Source organism: Garra rufa, chromosome 5 (assembly GCF_049309525.1).
Source record: "Garra rufa chromosome 5, GarRuf1.0, whole genome shotgun sequence".
Taxonomy (NCBI): domain Eukaryota; kingdom Metazoa; phylum Chordata; class Actinopteri; order Cypriniformes; family Cyprinidae; genus Garra; species Garra rufa.
In genome coordinates this window covers 14,740,224-14,757,796 of record NC_133365.1, presented here as the reverse complement: position 1 = coordinate 14,757,796, position 17,573 = coordinate 14,740,224, and the positions used below count along the sequence as shown (strand labels likewise).

Here is a 17,573-nt window from a genome sequence, read left to right as displayed (position 1 = left end):
CAATATTTTGACATGAAATACGTAATATTATATTTTTACATTCTTGCTTTCCTTTGGTCTTACATTTATTTCTTACAACCAACCAAGAAAGCCAACATAAGAATGCAACACTCTCCACTACCACTTTTTTAGCCGTCTCTACACAGAGTAGACTCTGCTGTAGAGATGACATCAGCCATGTTGTAGCGTCCAGACATCAATGCATTAACAGGCCTCTGTGTTTACACTGGTAATGCGTCCAAACCCTAATTTTGGCAAGCCTGCAGTCACTGACAGAAGTTACTGGGAAAACAGATTTGTTAGGGCATCCCCTAATAAACAGCTCTCTAAACTAAATGGATTCACATCATGTGTACTGAAGCCATCTCTGCCAGATGGAGGCAAAAAACTTTCATTAACAGATCAGATTTGCCAGCTTATGCTGCACCTGTGGTGGAGTGTAGTTAATGGTTACTGCCTGGAGCAGAGGTGTCCAAACTTGGGACTGGAGGGCCAATGTCTTGCGTACTAGATACTTCAAGGCAGGTGTGTCGAAGAAAATTGGAGCTAAACTCTGCAGGACATCGGCCCTCCAGGTGCAAGTTTGGAGACCCCTGCACTGGAGCTTCAAAATCAGTCAAAAGTGAAGTCCTACTGAACACAATGTAGACAAGTTTGAACCATCAAGAAAACATATTTCTTGAAAATCAGTGTTCCCATCACTATAAAAAAGGATTGCTAAAAGCAATACAAAGAACACGTGAGGACGTGAAAGCATTTTCAGACAAATGATTGACAGAAATATGGATCATGGGTACTGCTAAATGCCTTTCAATGTAAACAACAATACTTTTCAGGACCCTGGACAGCACTGTTAAGGGCTGTTCACACCTAGACTGATAAATATAACAATAACTACAACAATAAAGTTTTAATAATCATTCTAATTCCATGAGTATATGGAAGTACACACACAAAATAATATAATTGGAATATGCTTTAATAAGTATTTCTTACAGTGGCGTGGACACTAATAAAGTTATTGTTATAGTTGTTGTTCTTGGTATGAACAGACCATTAGCAGTTTTGTAGAATTTAATAACAATTACTGTATAGTGCTAAATAATGACCATTATTCTTTCTGCGCTGCCAAAAAAAAAAAAAAAACACTATACTTTTTTTGGACACTGAATCACAATTTACCATGAATTTAGCAGCTTGACAGCTCTGAACAAAAGGTTAGCCAAACAGAACCTTAGTTATATATCTTAATGTTTCAATAATATAAAAAATAAACCATAAAATATGGAAGCCAGTTTCCACCGCTGAATAAAAAGAGGTTATTGCAACTTTTTATCTCGTAATTCTGACTACTTTCTCGCAGAATTGTGAGGTATAAACTCGCAATTACAAGTTATAAAGTCAGAATTGTTAGATAAAAACTCGCAATTCTGCCATTTTTTCTCCCGCAATTCTCAGAATTGTGAGATATGAACTCACAATTGCAATTTTGAGAGGAAAATTCTGAATTTTTAAAATTCACATAATAAAGTCAGAATTGCGAGAGAAAAAAAGTCAAAATGTTGAGTTTAATTCTGACTTTATTTCTCAGAATTGTGACTTCAAGACTTATTTTCTCTAAATTGCAAGTTATCTTGCAAATCAGACTTTTTTCTCAGAATTGCATGATATAAACTCGCAATTGTGAGTTCTAAATTCAGAATTGTATGATCTAAACTTGCAATTCTTTTTTTTTTTTTTTTTTTTTTTATTCAGTGGCGGAAACGTGCTTCCATAATATTCACTTCAAATCATAATTATATATTGAATCTGTTACTGATAATGACTGCAAACCACAGAGGGTGAGAACATATACTATTCCTTTCATGTTACATGTTCATATTTACATGAGATAATGTTTTAGCCAAATATTCAATTCAATTCAATTCAAGTTTATTTGTATAGCGCTTTTCACAATACGAATCGTTGCAAAGCGCTGTACAAAAGTTTAGGCTACTACAATATATTTAGTAATTTTAATATTTAGTGGTGAATACTGTATGTCAAGTCGATGTACATATGATATAAATGTTAAAATCAGTAACTGTGTAATCAAACAGATGATGAACACTAATTGTGAACACTAAATATGACGTAGCCCTGCCTTGCACATCTCTTCAATGTTAATATTGAATGAGACTGTAAGGATATTTCAAACCACGTTGTTCAAAAATCATTGGAAGCCTCAGAGTAAGAAAGCAGAGAAATCATACCTGGTGAGTGATCAGAATCAGTGGTGGTGTCCGTGGCCTTTGTTAGTTTCTCCCCGGGTGCCTCTGAAGGGCCTGAAGCAGCATCTTCATGTGATGTTTCATGGTCAGTAAGTGAAGGTGTTGTTACTGCTTCTCCTGCAGCAACTGTGGCTGAACTAGGTTTAGTCAAACCTGATGACTTCCAAATGCGGGCAGTCACTTCAACAGTTGGATTTTCTGAATAGCTGGTGAATGTTTGAGAAGCCTTTTGTGTTGATTTGGAGGTTCTAGAAGTTTCTGTAGATTCTCCAGTTTGTGAGATTGGCATAGAAACAGTGGGTGCAACTGTAGAATCAGTGATTGTAATTCCACTAGAGGTTTCTGAAGGTTCAGGTTCTGGGCTGGTGGATCTCTGTGTAGACAAAGGTGGGGGGTCCGCCATAACAACACCAATGTCAGGATCTTCATACTCAGAGAACACAGTAGACTTAGCACTCTCAAGAAAAGTGGCCTCTGTTGCCACTGTAAAAGATGACTGGGTGGAAGCATCTGATTCAGATTCGCCTTTACCTGCACTGGTCTCAGTAGCTGTGTGAGTCAGAAACTGTGCTGGAAATTTTGTGACGGATTCACTAAGTGAGGACAATTCAGTTTTACGTCCAGATTCTTCAGTGTTTACTAAAGTCAGTACAGTGGCCTCTGATTCTAAAAGACTGTCTATTGTATCCCCAACCAGGATAGATTCCTCTGTTTTTCCAACTGCGTACATTGGTTTTGTGCTTAGAGAGTCTGCGAGTAAAATATCAGGTAGAACAGTCCTCACTTCAATGATGCTCTTGTCCTCTGTCTCCTCCATTGGTTCCACTGTGGCTCTGGAAAGTCCAGTAGTAAGTTCTCCACTGATCACATCTCCACGCACATTTACTGCATCATCAGCCGTCTCAGTGCCAAAATCACTAATATCAAAATCTGGAAGTTTTGCCGTGGGAAAGCCTTCCTCAGATTCCGCACGGACTTCTGCTGCTGCTAGAGGTGTGATGACAGATTCTAGTCTGTCAGAGACGCGGTTTGTCTTTGGTGGTACCATGCTTGTGGAAAACATAGAAGGGGCGTCTGTTGGATACAGGTCATCATCAGAGGTGGCCTGGGATGCATGAGAGGGACTGGATTTAGCAGAGAGTGTCTGGCTTGTGGTGGTCTCTGTGGTGAAGAGCGCAGTGCTGGACTCTATAGTGGTACCATTCTGAACTGTGACATCCACCCAGGATGACTGGTTGAATAAAAGCTTAGAACCTACAGTGAAAAAACAAAAAATCACAATTTATACCCAGTATCTTGAATTGTAGACAGTAGAGTATGCAGTATACATTTAATCCATATTAAAATATACAACAAAATAAAAAAGTAATCAGATTACAACTTCTTGGCTACAGAAACATAAAAAGCACTTTTACTACTATTACCACTTTAGTTAAAAGGTAAAAGCAAAAAATAGTATATCCTACATGTATTATATATTTAAATAACACATATAAGCATAAATGTGCACTACTGTTTAAACGTTTGGGATCAATAAGTAATTTTAAAATGGCAAAAATACTGCACTGTATTTCTGATCAAATTAACACAGACACTTATTTAAAAAACATTAGTCTTACCACCAAACTTTTTAATGGTAGTGTAAATATTGATATTATTTACTTTCATTTATGAATAATAGAGGTATTATGATGACATTTTCTTTCTTTTTTTTCACATGGTTGTCTTGGTTTGATATCGAGAACTGGCTTTACAAATGTGGACAAATAATCTTTGAGGCTGCTGTATCTAAAATATAAACATGATCTCCAAATAAATCTCTTCTATGGGAATCTTTCGATTTTCACAGCAGCTTCCAACTGTCAGTCCATCTCTTGGGACATTATGCTTGATTGTATGATTATTATAATTTAATTATTATGAAACATCATCCCAGTATTGCTGAAACAAGGCGAGTCCCCAAGCAGCCTACACAAAAGTTTGGGATCAGTAAGATTTTTAATGTTTTTTACAGAATTCTCTTATGCTCATCAAGGCTGAAAAAAAAAAACAGTAAAATTTTGAAATATTATTACAGTTTAAAATAATGTTTTTCTTTTTGAATATATTTAAAAATATAATTTATTCCTGTAATCCAAATGTAATTTTCACCAGCCATTTCTCCAGTCTTCAGTGTCACACAGTTCTTCAGAAATCATTCTAATATGATATTTTATTATCAATATTGGAAACAGTTTAATATTTAATATTAATATTTTTTTGGAACCTGTGATTCTTTTGTCAGGATTCTTTGATTAATAAAAAGAAAAGAAAAAAAGAACAACATTTATTCAAAATAAAAATCTTTTCTAAGAATATAAGTCTTTGCTATCACTTTTTATAAATTAAACACATCTTTGGTAAATAAAATTATAAATAAATTATGGTAAAAAAAAAGCCACAAAATGTTTAAATGGAAGTTTAAATTGTTACAAATGATTTCTATTTTAAATAAATGCTGTTCTTTTTAACTTTTTATTTATTAAATCCTGAATAAATATATCACATGTTCCAACAAATATTAAACAGCACAATTATTTTCAACAGTCATAATACATTTCTGAAGTATCATGTGACACTGAAGACAGGACTAGTGATGCTGAAAATTCAGCTTTGAATCACATGAATAAATTACATTTTAAAATATATTCACAAAGAAAACAGTTATCTTACATTGAAATAATATTTCACAATATTACTGTTTTTTCTGGATTTTTTATCAAATAAATGCAGCCTTGATGAGCATAAGAAACTTCTTTAAAAACATCTTACTGATCCCAAACTTTTAAACGGCAGTATGGATGATAAAGCTTCTAAAAGTGATTTTCACTTTAACTCCATAAAAAGGAAAATAAGAGCATGGTCATTTTTACACAACATTCAGCTCTTTGAATATTTCTTTGTATGCAGTGCTTGGTTTTAAATATGTAAAGGTTGGCGTGAATAGCACATCAGATTAACTCAGATTACCTTGGCTTTAGACGCTTCAGTGGATTTCTTTTATGTGAATGGTGTCAGAATGGTTTCAACAACCTAACAATTGTTTTGCAAATTGAATTTCATTCACACAAACATCTTACATGCCCTTAATAGCTTTTAATTACCCTGAGTTCACAAAAAAAGCGTCATCTCCAAACATAACAGGCCAGCAGCCAAGGCTCCAGCTGTTCTCCATTATCTACAGGCTCTCTCTATTCAGTCTGATGTCAGCCATGAGGTACTTTTTCCCCTTAAAAAAGTGTGTCATCCACGTGATGCATTGTCTGATGGTTTGTGGGATGTTTTAATGTTGCAAGGTGTGGTGAGGAGCAAAAATACAACATCTGTCATCCTAATCCAACCTAATTTAACTAATTTGATTTAAGGCAGCTTTGTCACTATATCAAACATTAATAGTCATCACAGGGCAGACGAACATGAGAACCAATACACTCAGTGCCACATAGATCAGAGAGGCATGACAGAGTTAAAACAGACCAAACAAACAGCAAGGTCATAGTGTTGAGGTTTAGGGTTAACCCCAGGCCCATTACTTATCACAGCAGTCAGTGGCTGTCATTCTGGGTGAGTGCCCTGCCTAGCATGGGGTAGGTTGTCTAAATTAGCCTCAGTTGAAAAGATAAACCCCCCCCCAGGTCAGAGGTTAGCGAGACCCACTGATTTTAGAGCTCTAGTAGTACCGTTCTTCTTTATCCCATGTCTGTTCAGATAAGCGCTAGTGCAAATGACAGGAAGGACAGAGACTGACAGGGGAAAGAGGCAGGAAAAGAAAAGTAGCAGGTAACACCTAAGCACTTTTCCATCCTTGTTGCTAGCTGTAAGCCTGTGCTTTGTGATTAAAAAGGTATGTTATGCAGCAAAAGACTCAGCAAGAAACAAGGGAGAGAAGACAAATTATTTAGTCGGAATTTGAGCTAAAGAAGGAAAATCTATAATACTTTTGTGAGATTTTATTGCTGACTGAATTAATATTTATTGTAAAGAATCTTCAAAAAATGACTTTGGTCATTTTGGTTTTTCAAGTAGCTATCAGCTGATATTTGGGATCCACTATCCCAAATAACTACTTTCCACAAGTAAAATTAGGCATAGCATTATAATGTACAATATTAAAACTGGATATTAATTTTAAGATTTACACTACCAGTCAAAAGTTTGTGAACCAAGCCTGCATTTATTTGAAAGCACAGCAAAAACAGTACAATTTAAAAATATTTTTACAATCTAAAATAACTATTTTCTATTTCAATATATTTAAAAATGTAATTTATTCCTGTGATTTCAAAGCTGATTTTTTAGCATCATTACCATCCTTCAGAAATCATTCTAATATTCTGATGTGCTGCTCAAAAAACATTTATTGTTATTATTATTATTATGTTGAAAACAGCAGAGTAGAATTTCTTCAGGTTTCTTTGATGAATAGAAAGTTCAGAAGAACAGCATTTATCTGAAATATTTTATAATAATAATTTTTGTACCATTATAAATGTCTTTATCATCACTTTTGATCTATTTAAAGCATCCTTGCTAAATAAAATGATTAATTTCTATCATTTCTTTCCCCCCAAAAAAGTATAATATAAAGTTTTTGAATGGTATAGTGTATAACGTAACAAAAGCTATTTATTTTAGATTTATTTTAGATTTTTCTGTTCATCAAAGAATCCTAAAATAAATGTACTGTGTTAACAATTGATGATAATAATAACAAAAATGTTTCTTTAACAGTAAATCAGCATATTAGAATGAGTGTTTCCTGTTCTATAGGAAAGATAACCTTAAATGACTTGACGTTCAAGGGGGGCGGGGGGTGCAGTTGGGGGGGCGTGCCGCCCCCCTAAGATAATGGTAGGGGAAACACTGAGATTGATTTCTGAAGGATCATGGAACACTAAAAACTGGAGTAATGATGCTGAAAATTTAGCTTTGAAATCACAGGAATAAATTAAAATTTTAAATATATTCGAATTAGAAAACAATAAAAAAAAAAAAACTTATTTTAAATAGTAAAAATATTTCACAATATTACTGCTTTTGCTGTATTTTGGATCAAATAAATGCAGGCTTGGTAAGCAGAAGAGGCTTATTTTACTCTCATGAATGTGTGGCGGAGACTGACATGAAAGAGCTTTGATTTCATAAAAAATATTGTATTTTTTTCCGATGATGAACGGAGGTCTTACTGGTTTGGAACAACATGAGGGCGATTAATTAATGACAGAATCTAGCCTTAGCCATTACCAGTAGAATATCAATAAGCAATATGCATCCCTAACTGATATGCCTATTACTGATATAGAAAATATCTGCTCAAAGGTGTTACCAAAATGGCTATAGACTAACTTTCCTTAAAGAGACACTTCGCATTGGTGTTTACCTTTTGAGACTAATCCCCCGGTTGCATAATATTGTTTTTATGAGGTCACCCAAGCTAATAGGAACATCAAGTCTTTCTGAAGTCTGAGTACCTACAACACCACAAGGCAAAGTCTGACAAGCATCTGTCATTTTAGCCACAAAGCACTACAGTGGCATAACGGACCTCTGGATGTTTAAGCCTTCTTGTTAACCAAGCCCAGTTTGGTTTCCTTAGAAACGGGCGGCAACCCAGAACGCAGCAGAGTGAGGTCAGTGAATCACTGGAGAATGAGCAACTCTCATGTAAACTTTTCCATACCAGGCTTTTCAACTTAAAAGAACCTCAATTAACAAAAAAGTGGTGTGCTTTAACTAATATTCTGCTTTGATTTACTGCCCTCAAGAGGCATTTGCAGTAAGTCTGGAGCTTATGTTTACGTGTGTAATGAGGTGAGGGCTCCATAAGACGCATACTGAGAGAAATGACGTCAAAGCAGCTAGTAAAGTGGCTGGTCTCGCAGCCACTCAGGTGTTCGTTTATTACGCCATAAACAATTCATGAGCTTAGGGTAAAGTTTTTACCTTTGAAACAGTATGCTCCTAGCCTCATTTTGGGGTCTGGGAAGCCTGTTTGGTTTCGGTAGCGGTACAAGGTACGGACACCCAACAGACCACCACCGCATTGACTTCGGGGTATGGCGACAGGGTGGCGAGCGCTGCCATCAGACAGCCATCCATAATCACAGCGGTCCAGGCCCTGTCTCCAGGCAGCGTGGAGTTGACCAGGTGAGGCTAACGCTGCATTCATGCTTTCACATTCAGCCTTGGCCTCATCAAAGGTCATCTTACGTATTGTGGGCGCAAAGAAAACACTACCTGAAATACAAAAAGCACATACAAGAAACATTTTTTAATATTATATCTGATGCTAGCCGCATTTTGAGTTTGTCATAAAAACAGCTTACATGTTAAGTGCATATGTGTGTTAAGTATAATCTTAATAAAGTTTTTCTAACAAGTACACTACCATTCAAAAGTTTTTTAATGTTTATTAAAGAAGTCTCTTCTGCTCACCAAGCCTGCATTTATTTGATCCAAAGTACAGCAAAAACAGTACAAATTTTAAATATTTTTACTATTTAAAATAACTGTTTTCTATTTGGATATATTTTAAAATGTAATTTATTCCTGTGATTTCAAAGCTGAATTTTTAGCATCATTACTCCAGTCACATGATTCTTCAGAAATCATTCTAATATTCAGATTTGATACTCAAAAAACATTTATTTTTGTGTTGAAAAGAGCTGAATGTTTTTTCAGATTTCTTTGATGAATAGAAAGTTTAGAAGAACATAATTTATCTGAAATAGAAATCTTTTGTAACCTTATAAATGTCTTTCTCATCATTTTTGATCAATTTAAAAATGCAAATGCAAATCTTTGGATCTTTCTATTCATCAAAGAATCCTGAAAAAAACTCAACTCTTTTAAATATTGTTAATAATAATAAAAAATGTTTCTTGAACTACATTTTAAAATATAATCAAATAGAAAGCAGTTATTTCAAATAGCAAAATGTATACACAAAAATACTGCTTTTGTTGTATTTTGGATCAAATTAATGCAGGCTTGGTGAGCAGAAGAGACTGCTTCAAAATACATTAAAAATCTTACTGTTCAACAACTTTTGACTGCTAGTGTATTTTCAAAGTGCCAGTCAATGAATCAAAACCCAGATATTGGCTCTGGGTGGAGGAGGAATACCCTAATAATATGACAAATGCAAATTCATTAAACAGTTCTCTAAAAAGAAAGAATTGTTTTCCATTAGCAAACGCTGTGGTAAATCAAATGAAAATAAAATGAGGGGAAGTTGTTTTCGCCCAGCTTTGGGTGTTGCTGTCAAAAGCTCAAACTGAGGTTTTTATGACGTCTAAGTAATTTACAGCAGAACAGTAAAGACATACACAGATCTTCTTCCGTGAGGGAATGAGACACATTAAACACCACAACTTACAAAAGGGTGTTAATTTCACGAATCCATTTTCCATTTGTTTTCCATGTTAGTTGTTTTTTCATGCCTTTGTCACAACATGGAGCTGGACTTAGCACATATTAAGAATACCAAGTCTCCTTTTTTAATGATTCTTGTTATTTTTGTAAGAAATCTTATTCTTTTAAGTAACTGAAAATGCAACTATGTCAATTTTGTGAAGTTTGTCATGCTCTGATAAGCCAAGTTAAAGTTCACATTGAAAAGAGACAGGTTTGCTTAAAAAAACGTCTCTTTTGTGGCAGCTAAAATATTGAAAGCTTCCACTTCAATGTCTAATACCACAGATGTTCTTCGCCAAAATGGTTGATACTCATTTTTGGCCATAACCGCAGTTTATAACCACATGAAATATGTCAGCATTGAGCAAATATAATAGATAAACTACTGCTCTTTCACATTACCACAGAACTGTTGGCCTTGTCAACAAAGTTTTTTTCAAAATGAGTGAAGTTGTAAGAAATATCATGAATAGTAAAATCTGTACCCTCAAGTTTATCCACATAGCAGTACACATCGAAGGTCTCTGTGGGACTGCGTTTGCCATATGACCTAACACCAGGTTTTCCAGGCAGATTTCCAAAGCAGCCAGGCCTTGGTCTAGTGATTGGATATCTACAGATAGAAACAATCCACACAGACAGAAAAGTTCCTCATGATTAGTACAAGTAGTACAGCCTTCGCAATTTCCTTTTTATATCAACATGTTGACAAATTGTTTAAAACTGAGTTTGCCAGTAGAGGATATAGAAGTACAAACTGTTTGTGTGTGTGTTGCTTCTAACCTCACTGTTTGATCTGCTATCCAACCAGCATCACACTGGTCAAATCCATCCTCATAAGCAGCTCTCAGCTGCTCCGGTGTAGCAATGGAGGCTCCTACGTCGCTGCAGGTCTGCACAGCTTGTGCATAGTTCAGAACGTATCTACTGGCCCTTGACCTGTAGTGAAACACCACGCCTGTTCAAAAGAACAAATAAAATGAACAAAAATGAACATGTCCTAACAAAGACCATTAACATTTTCATTAAACAGGGGCATATTGTATTACTATCATTGTTGTCAGTGGCCGCAATAAATATGAAGCCTAATAGGAACTGCTTTATTCCTGGGGCCTCATTTATAAAGACTTGCGTAGAAACCATCCTTGATTTTATCTAAGAACTTTTCTGATTTGATCGTAAGAGCGAATCAGAGAAACGAACGTACACACGAAATCCATGCGTACGCCAGTCATTCGGTTATAAATCACAAATGATCATGGAATTGTGTGCAGCTGAATGTTCCGCCGTCGAAACGCCCCTGCTTAATTAATTAACATATAAAATGAGCTCGTTCCTAAAGCAAAAACTCTGTGACAATGGCAAGTAAAAAGGAGCGCAAGAAATCAAATTATAGTGAGGCTGAACTATCTGCAATACCAGGCATTACCACAAGGAAACGGTCGTACGCCAAGCTGGAATCTGACGTGGAGATAAGTACTTTTCCACGTCAAAGACGGTTTTTATAAATCTGTACTTTGACGTGGATTTGATCGTACGAACACTCTAAGATCAAATCAGTGCGTAAGAAAGTTTTATAAATGAGGCCCCTGATGATGTCTGCAAGTTGCTATAAACAAATTAATAAAGCAAGCAATGTTGGGACATTCATTTGAATGAGGGGACATTCCATCCACCCCCATAATTGTCGCTTTGAAACAAATTCAAATTAAATGAGTAATGGCTCTAATTAAAATGGCAGTGTGTCTTTGCTGAGAGCAGGGTGGTGCTCAAGTTCTAGAGCCAAAGCAGTTCAGGGTTGACCCATCCCATCCTTTCACATGGCCTGCGCATAAATCAGCCCATACAAGATGTGTCCCAGCATCACAGTATATCCAAGCAGAGGGAAGACATTAAGAGAGGCAAAGTTTATTGGAGTGCATTTGACTTTTTACACTATAACTGTAATCTGGGAGAGTCCAAAACAACCTTGAAATCCCTCAACAATTTAGATAATCTGTGCTTGCGGGTTTTCTCCCATAAACATTTCCACTTAACAGACTGAATGTACATTTATCTATAATTTACTTGGGTTATGACTGTCATTGATCAATTAGCTTTGAGGAATGTAGCATATTGGCAGCATATGTGCTTTAGATACAACAATGTTGTCTCTAAAAGGACAGATAATGACAAATGTATTTAAAAATCTCACCCTCAACATCCAAACTGACTGTGTCTTGTGTGTCTTCAATCCCAAACATCACTTCACAACGGTATGTTCCAGCATCGCTGGCCCGAAGCTTCACCATAGTCAGAGAAGCGTCCCCGATGTCTTCCGGATGGCTCTGCACAGATACACGGCTTCTGTACCCCGAACCGATCTTAATGACGCCATTTTGGGTGACAAGAACTGTTGACTCAACACCCCCCTCGATTTTGGTCCATTTGATGCGCAGGTAATCTGTTCCTGAGGCATTTCTGTTTCTAGGTCCAACAGTGGGCATGATGGAGAAGTAACAAGGCAGGGTCACTTTCCCAGACAACAAGCCGCTGACAGGACGCATCACCAATAACGTGCCAGAGACTGAGAGAACGAAAGACATGGGATGTTATACACACAGCTGCATCCACTGCAAAGCCCAGGAAATCATGCCTTACTGTGTTTATGATAATTGAGCTGAGAATTATTTTACTGCCTCTGTGAAGCACACCAGAAATTACTCTCCTGCAGAAGGATGGATAACCTTGAAGGGGGACGTTGAAAGGATCATAACTGACAGAAAATCACTATATACTTGGTCCAACAATGTGAGAAATGCTTTGGACAGGTGGGATTACCCCTTAGGGGAGCACACCACCGTGTGAGAGCATGGCCTCTTGGAGTGATGAAGTCAAGCCATCTGTTTGCACCAGACTACAAGTAGATCCTAATTAAAGGTATAGGTGCCTGGAAGTAAACCATTAGAGGCAGCTGGGGGACAATAGTTTGTGGGAATGAGAGCTTAAGGTATGCTTCAGTAGAGTTTGACCAGTTAAGGAGAAGCTTTGAAAATAATTTTACAAAAAAAAAAAAAAAAAAATTGAGTTTTGTTGTATGAAACAAAATCACATAGACCCCTAAAAGACAGAATAGAAAATAATATATATATTCACATGCATCTGTAGCGTAGACTAATATACAACCACCTTACGTTAATAAATCATATTACCAACATGTAGAAATGTATAAACACTTGTGGTAAATAAAAGAAAATCATAAAATGCTTACCAGGTTCAGTCGTTGTTTGGTATATGAAGATCAACCACAAAATGTGTTTAAAATTTAGCAACATCTTCCTGTCTAGGAGGTGAAGAGAAGAATCATTGAATCATTTATTTGACAAGTCACTTGAATCTAGCTGTACACGGAGCTGAAGAACATTTGCTATCTATTAAGACTCGTATGCTGAATGGCTTTACTCATCTGAGGCGATGTGGTGGTCATACAAAGTGTTTCCTCTCAGAGGGTGGGTGGCGGATTTGAGTATTCAGTTGCTATAATCCCCTGCGGGGGGTGAGGCACAAACTTTTGCCACCGCCACACTACAAAAGTGGGGCTCGCAGGACTACCCACTGACCATATGAGAATGAAAAGTGAGGTAGAACAAACCAAAACTTACGTGCGGTCTTTCACTAATGTGTAAGACTAAGTGACATGTATGTGAAAATGAAGATTTCTTTGTCTTTCTTCATATTATTTCATGCACATTTTCAATTGTTTATGCTTTGCCTCATACATAAAAGTGGCAAGTTGAATTGCCGCCTTAAGAAAATTGATGAAAACGTGCGGTGATGAGGTCATCGAACTTTTGAATACCCTGACTCATTACTGAAATCATAAAATTGAGTAGAAATGACAGAAATAGATGGAAGCAAATGTTGGAGTGCACGAATACTGCAACAACCTATGTAAAAAAAAAATATTAATTAAATAAATTAAATGATAAAACAACATACACGTGGTGTCACGTGTGAAAATAACCCTTACTAAAGTAAATTGTATCTAGTTAGAAATGTTTCCAAAGAATCTGACATGCATTAAAATCTCATTGTCATTCAAAAAGTCGTCTGAGATAAGATATATCAACACTTTTCATTCACGCATGTGTGCGCTCTAGTATTTCGCTCATGTAGGCTACTGCTGGAAGTTTCTAACTTTGTAATAATTAGATTCCTTAGTCTACAGTTAATGTTTCATAGTCAATTATTGTCTGTGAAAAGATATTCAGAAGTGTCTTGCCCTAGGCTAGATGCCCTAAACGGACCTGGAACATATTTCTAGTCACGCCCCATGATGTGTACAGTTAGCTTCAGATGTGAAGGATTGTTAACGCGTCTTTGGCACTGCTTTATTAGTCCATTGGTTCTCTCTGGATAATTCTAACCTACTCCTGTATTGAGTGAGATCATGGGAACTTTCAATAATTCTGTGTGACTCAGGTTAAAAAACTGTAGAATAGTATTTTGCTCTATTCATATTGTAAAAATTTTGCAAAGCAATCGTTAATAAAGCACTATTTAAAAAATTTTCAGATTTAAATATTACGTCTTGACTTTATGCATTTTGCAATTACTGAATCACTTTGACTGATGACAGTGTCATAACATGCACAGAAATGTACAAAATAATGAATGAATGACATACTGTACCTTTTCTGAAAGTTATAATTCCAAACGAAAATCAATGTTACTTAATCCCAGTTCACAGTGAGTCCACATGAAACCTTCATAAGTGTCCTTATATCAGGGGAAAAAAGTGTGTTCTCCTCATCAGTTTGTTCTCCCTGGACCGTATGTTGCTTGCAGTGGTCCGGACAGAAAATGTGAATGCTAACAGCAAATTCAAATCCATTTTACACCCTAAATAACTTCGTCAGGGATTTAGAGGAGGGGCTGGCTGCCCACCCGAAAAAGTGAGTGGACACCAAGGAAAAGGGAGGTGCGGGGAAAGTGACTGAGACACACGTCACGGGTGCCCCGACCAGACAAGGACACACACACAAATACAATGCAAGCTCAGAGCATTTGCATCTAAATAGGAACGAATTACATTTGCGAGAGCGTCACTTTGCCCTAAACACTCCGAAGTGCAGAGCCCTTAAGTGGATGTTAACCTTGAAAATAAAGCAGTGAAATTGCTAATGCTGTAGCCAATAACACTTTCTCCTCAAATATAACTTCATTGTGTATTAATTTATTTTGGATCAAGTTTAACTTTTAAATAGTCTATCATTGTGGCTCCTGCTAAAACAAACAAACAGTTTACCTTAGGTTCAAATCCCAGATAACAACTCAAATTACGTAACTTTTGTGATGAATCACGAATAACCAAGGATTACATAAATTTAGGCTAAACATAAACAGCAAAATTACTAGAGTTGAATAAAAGGATAAGGTACATCTACCAAGAGGAAAAAAAACACATGAGTCATCATTTATTTCCATGTTACACTTTATTACAAGTCACAAATTATTTCTGTATTAATTTAACCTCAATAGTGATTTGGTGGACCACATGCATCAGACAGTTGCACTTCCACACGGGGGAGAGACCGCACTGCTTACAGGACTAGCTGATAAAAGAGACACTGGATGTTCAAAAGGTTATAAAGTGACTCGGTGAACTTTAAGACAGGTTCACGCTCAGGCCCGGATTGGCTAATCGGGAGGACCGGGAGAATTCCCGGTGGGCCGGTCCGTTTTTTTGGCCGCGAGGGCCGGTGTCCCTAGCTGCCTGCACTCACAGCAGTCGCCAGGGGCGGACTGTCCATCGGGAGAATTTTTGGCCCGCTACCCTCCAATTTTTATTATTATTATTTAATATTGTTGTTGTTGTTGTTTTTGTTGCCGGCCTAATGTACTAAAGTGGTTATTTCAGAATTAGCCATTCAATAATAAAACTCTAATAAATCATAAATCGGTTAGTCTTGACTGGCACGCGTTTCGTCTCGCGCGCGCTCCGCGCATCCGCGCGTCCGCCGTCCGCCAAAACGACGCGAGACTGAAGTAGAAGTGCCCAGGTGGAGCAGAGAGACAAATCTGTCCTGTTTAGGACCTAAAGCGCAGGTCTGTTACATCTGTAAACAGACTATTGTAGTTTTGTCTTTGTTTACTTAAGTATTGAACCAGGCCCGGATTGGCTAATCGGGAGGACCGGGAGAATTCCCGGTGGGCCGGTCCGTTTTTTTGGCCGCGAGGGCCGGTGTCCCTAGCTGCCTGCACTCACAGCAGTCGCCAGGGGCGGACTGTCCATCGGGAGAATTTTTGGCCCGCTACCCTCCAATTTTTATTATTATTATTTAATATTGTTGTTGTTGTTGTTTTTGTTGCCGGCCTAATGTACTAAAGTGGTTATTTCAGAATTAGCCATTCAATAATAAAACTCTAATAAATCATAAATCGGTTAGTCTTGACTGGCACGCGTTTCGTCTCGCGCGCGCTCCGCGCATCCGCGCGTCCGCCGTCCGCCAAAACGACGCGAGACTGAAGTAGAAGTGCCCAGGTGGAGCAGAGAGACAAATCTGTCCTGTTTAGGACCTAAAGCGCAGGTCTGTTACATCTGTAAACAGACTATTGTAGTTTTGTCTTTGTTTACTTAAGTATTGAACTGCTAACAAATGTTAATCTATAAAAAATATCGTTTTAAAACAGGTTTAGGGAGCTACCCTTATAAAAATTAACGGTGGTTTTACAAAACATGTTTACTATAGTTATACAATAATTATACAATATACAATGGTTTTGCTACACTATACTTTCACCATGGTATAAAATTATGATTATACTAATGGGAATCAATCCTAAAAAAAAAACCCAAAAAAACATGGTTACTATGTTTACCATAGGCTCAATAATATCATGGTTAATTTTCCTTAGGGCCAAACATGACCCATGATAATGCAAAACATGTTTAGTTTTAAGATTTTTTAATAAATATATATTCAAGATGTAGCTAATTTTTGTTGTTTTAATTTTAACATTACGACAATAACACATGGTCCTAATGTAGTGGCCCTCTTTTTTCTGTTGCCCTTTTTTTCTATCAAATGTTTTAGTAATAATCATAAATTATATATAATTTTGAAAGCTTAGAAGCTCAAGAACCATCCTGGTGGCTGTCTCCTCCCCCTTAGCAGCAATGTCAAGTGTCATTTTACAAAATCACAACTTTTTACAATCTTGACAAAAACATGTCTTTAAAAAGGTCTCAGTATTTCTGCAATAATCTGCTGATTGTCTTCTTTAAAAAAGACCAACCTTAGATCTGTACTGTATAGGTGGTTGTAAAGGTCGAGATGTGTTTATGAAAAAAGTGACAGATACAAGAAAATTTGTTTAAAAAGTAAACACACATGAGAGACAGAGAGATTAAAAGAGATTAAAAGGCAAATTGGAAGTTCAAGAGATAGCATTTAATTATTTTACCCAGTTGATTTCAACTTTTCTTTATGTGATAATGAAAAATATTGTTGTCCAGGGTTTCAAATTTTGGTGTGGGATGGCCTGGATAAGTGTGAGATTTCCCGGCCTGAAATTTTGTCTCAGTCCGCCCCTGGTTAACGTCAAGCTAGTTAGGAGCAGTGCAAAACAACGATGTCTGCAAATCACCGTTCATGTTTATGTATCAAACTTTTTCTTGTACTGTTGCTCTTCAGCAGCAGCAGCAGCCTCTAGTCCAGTTTGCTGCTAAGAGTGAAAAGCCAGGCCCCGTAACATTACCAAGCACCAGTCATGAGCCCAACACACTAGAATGGGCAGGTAGGACAGTGCAATACTTGTTCTATTCTTTATTTGTGTTTAAGGACTCAACAATTTTGCACAGAATAT

At 36.8% G+C, this 17,573-nt stretch overlaps 1 protein-coding gene across 1 annotated transcript in view; it reads right to left on the bottom strand.

Annotated features, from left to right (window-relative positions):
• Positions 1-12,271, bottom strand: part of vcana (versican a) — a 48,246-nt gene extending 35,975 nt beyond the window's left edge. The window contains exons 1-4 of the mRNA XM_073839921.1: positions 11,920-12,271; positions 10,509-10,683; positions 10,211-10,338; positions 8,253-8,546 (exon numbers count right to left, since the gene is read on the bottom strand). Of these exons, the coding sequence (XP_073696022.1) occupies positions 8,253-8,546; positions 10,211-10,338; positions 10,509-10,683; positions 11,920-12,271 (949 nt within the window). The remainder of the gene's footprint in view (positions 1-8,252; positions 8,547-10,210; positions 10,339-10,508; positions 10,684-11,919) is intronic.
• Positions 12,272-17,573: the final 5,302 nt, after the last annotated feature.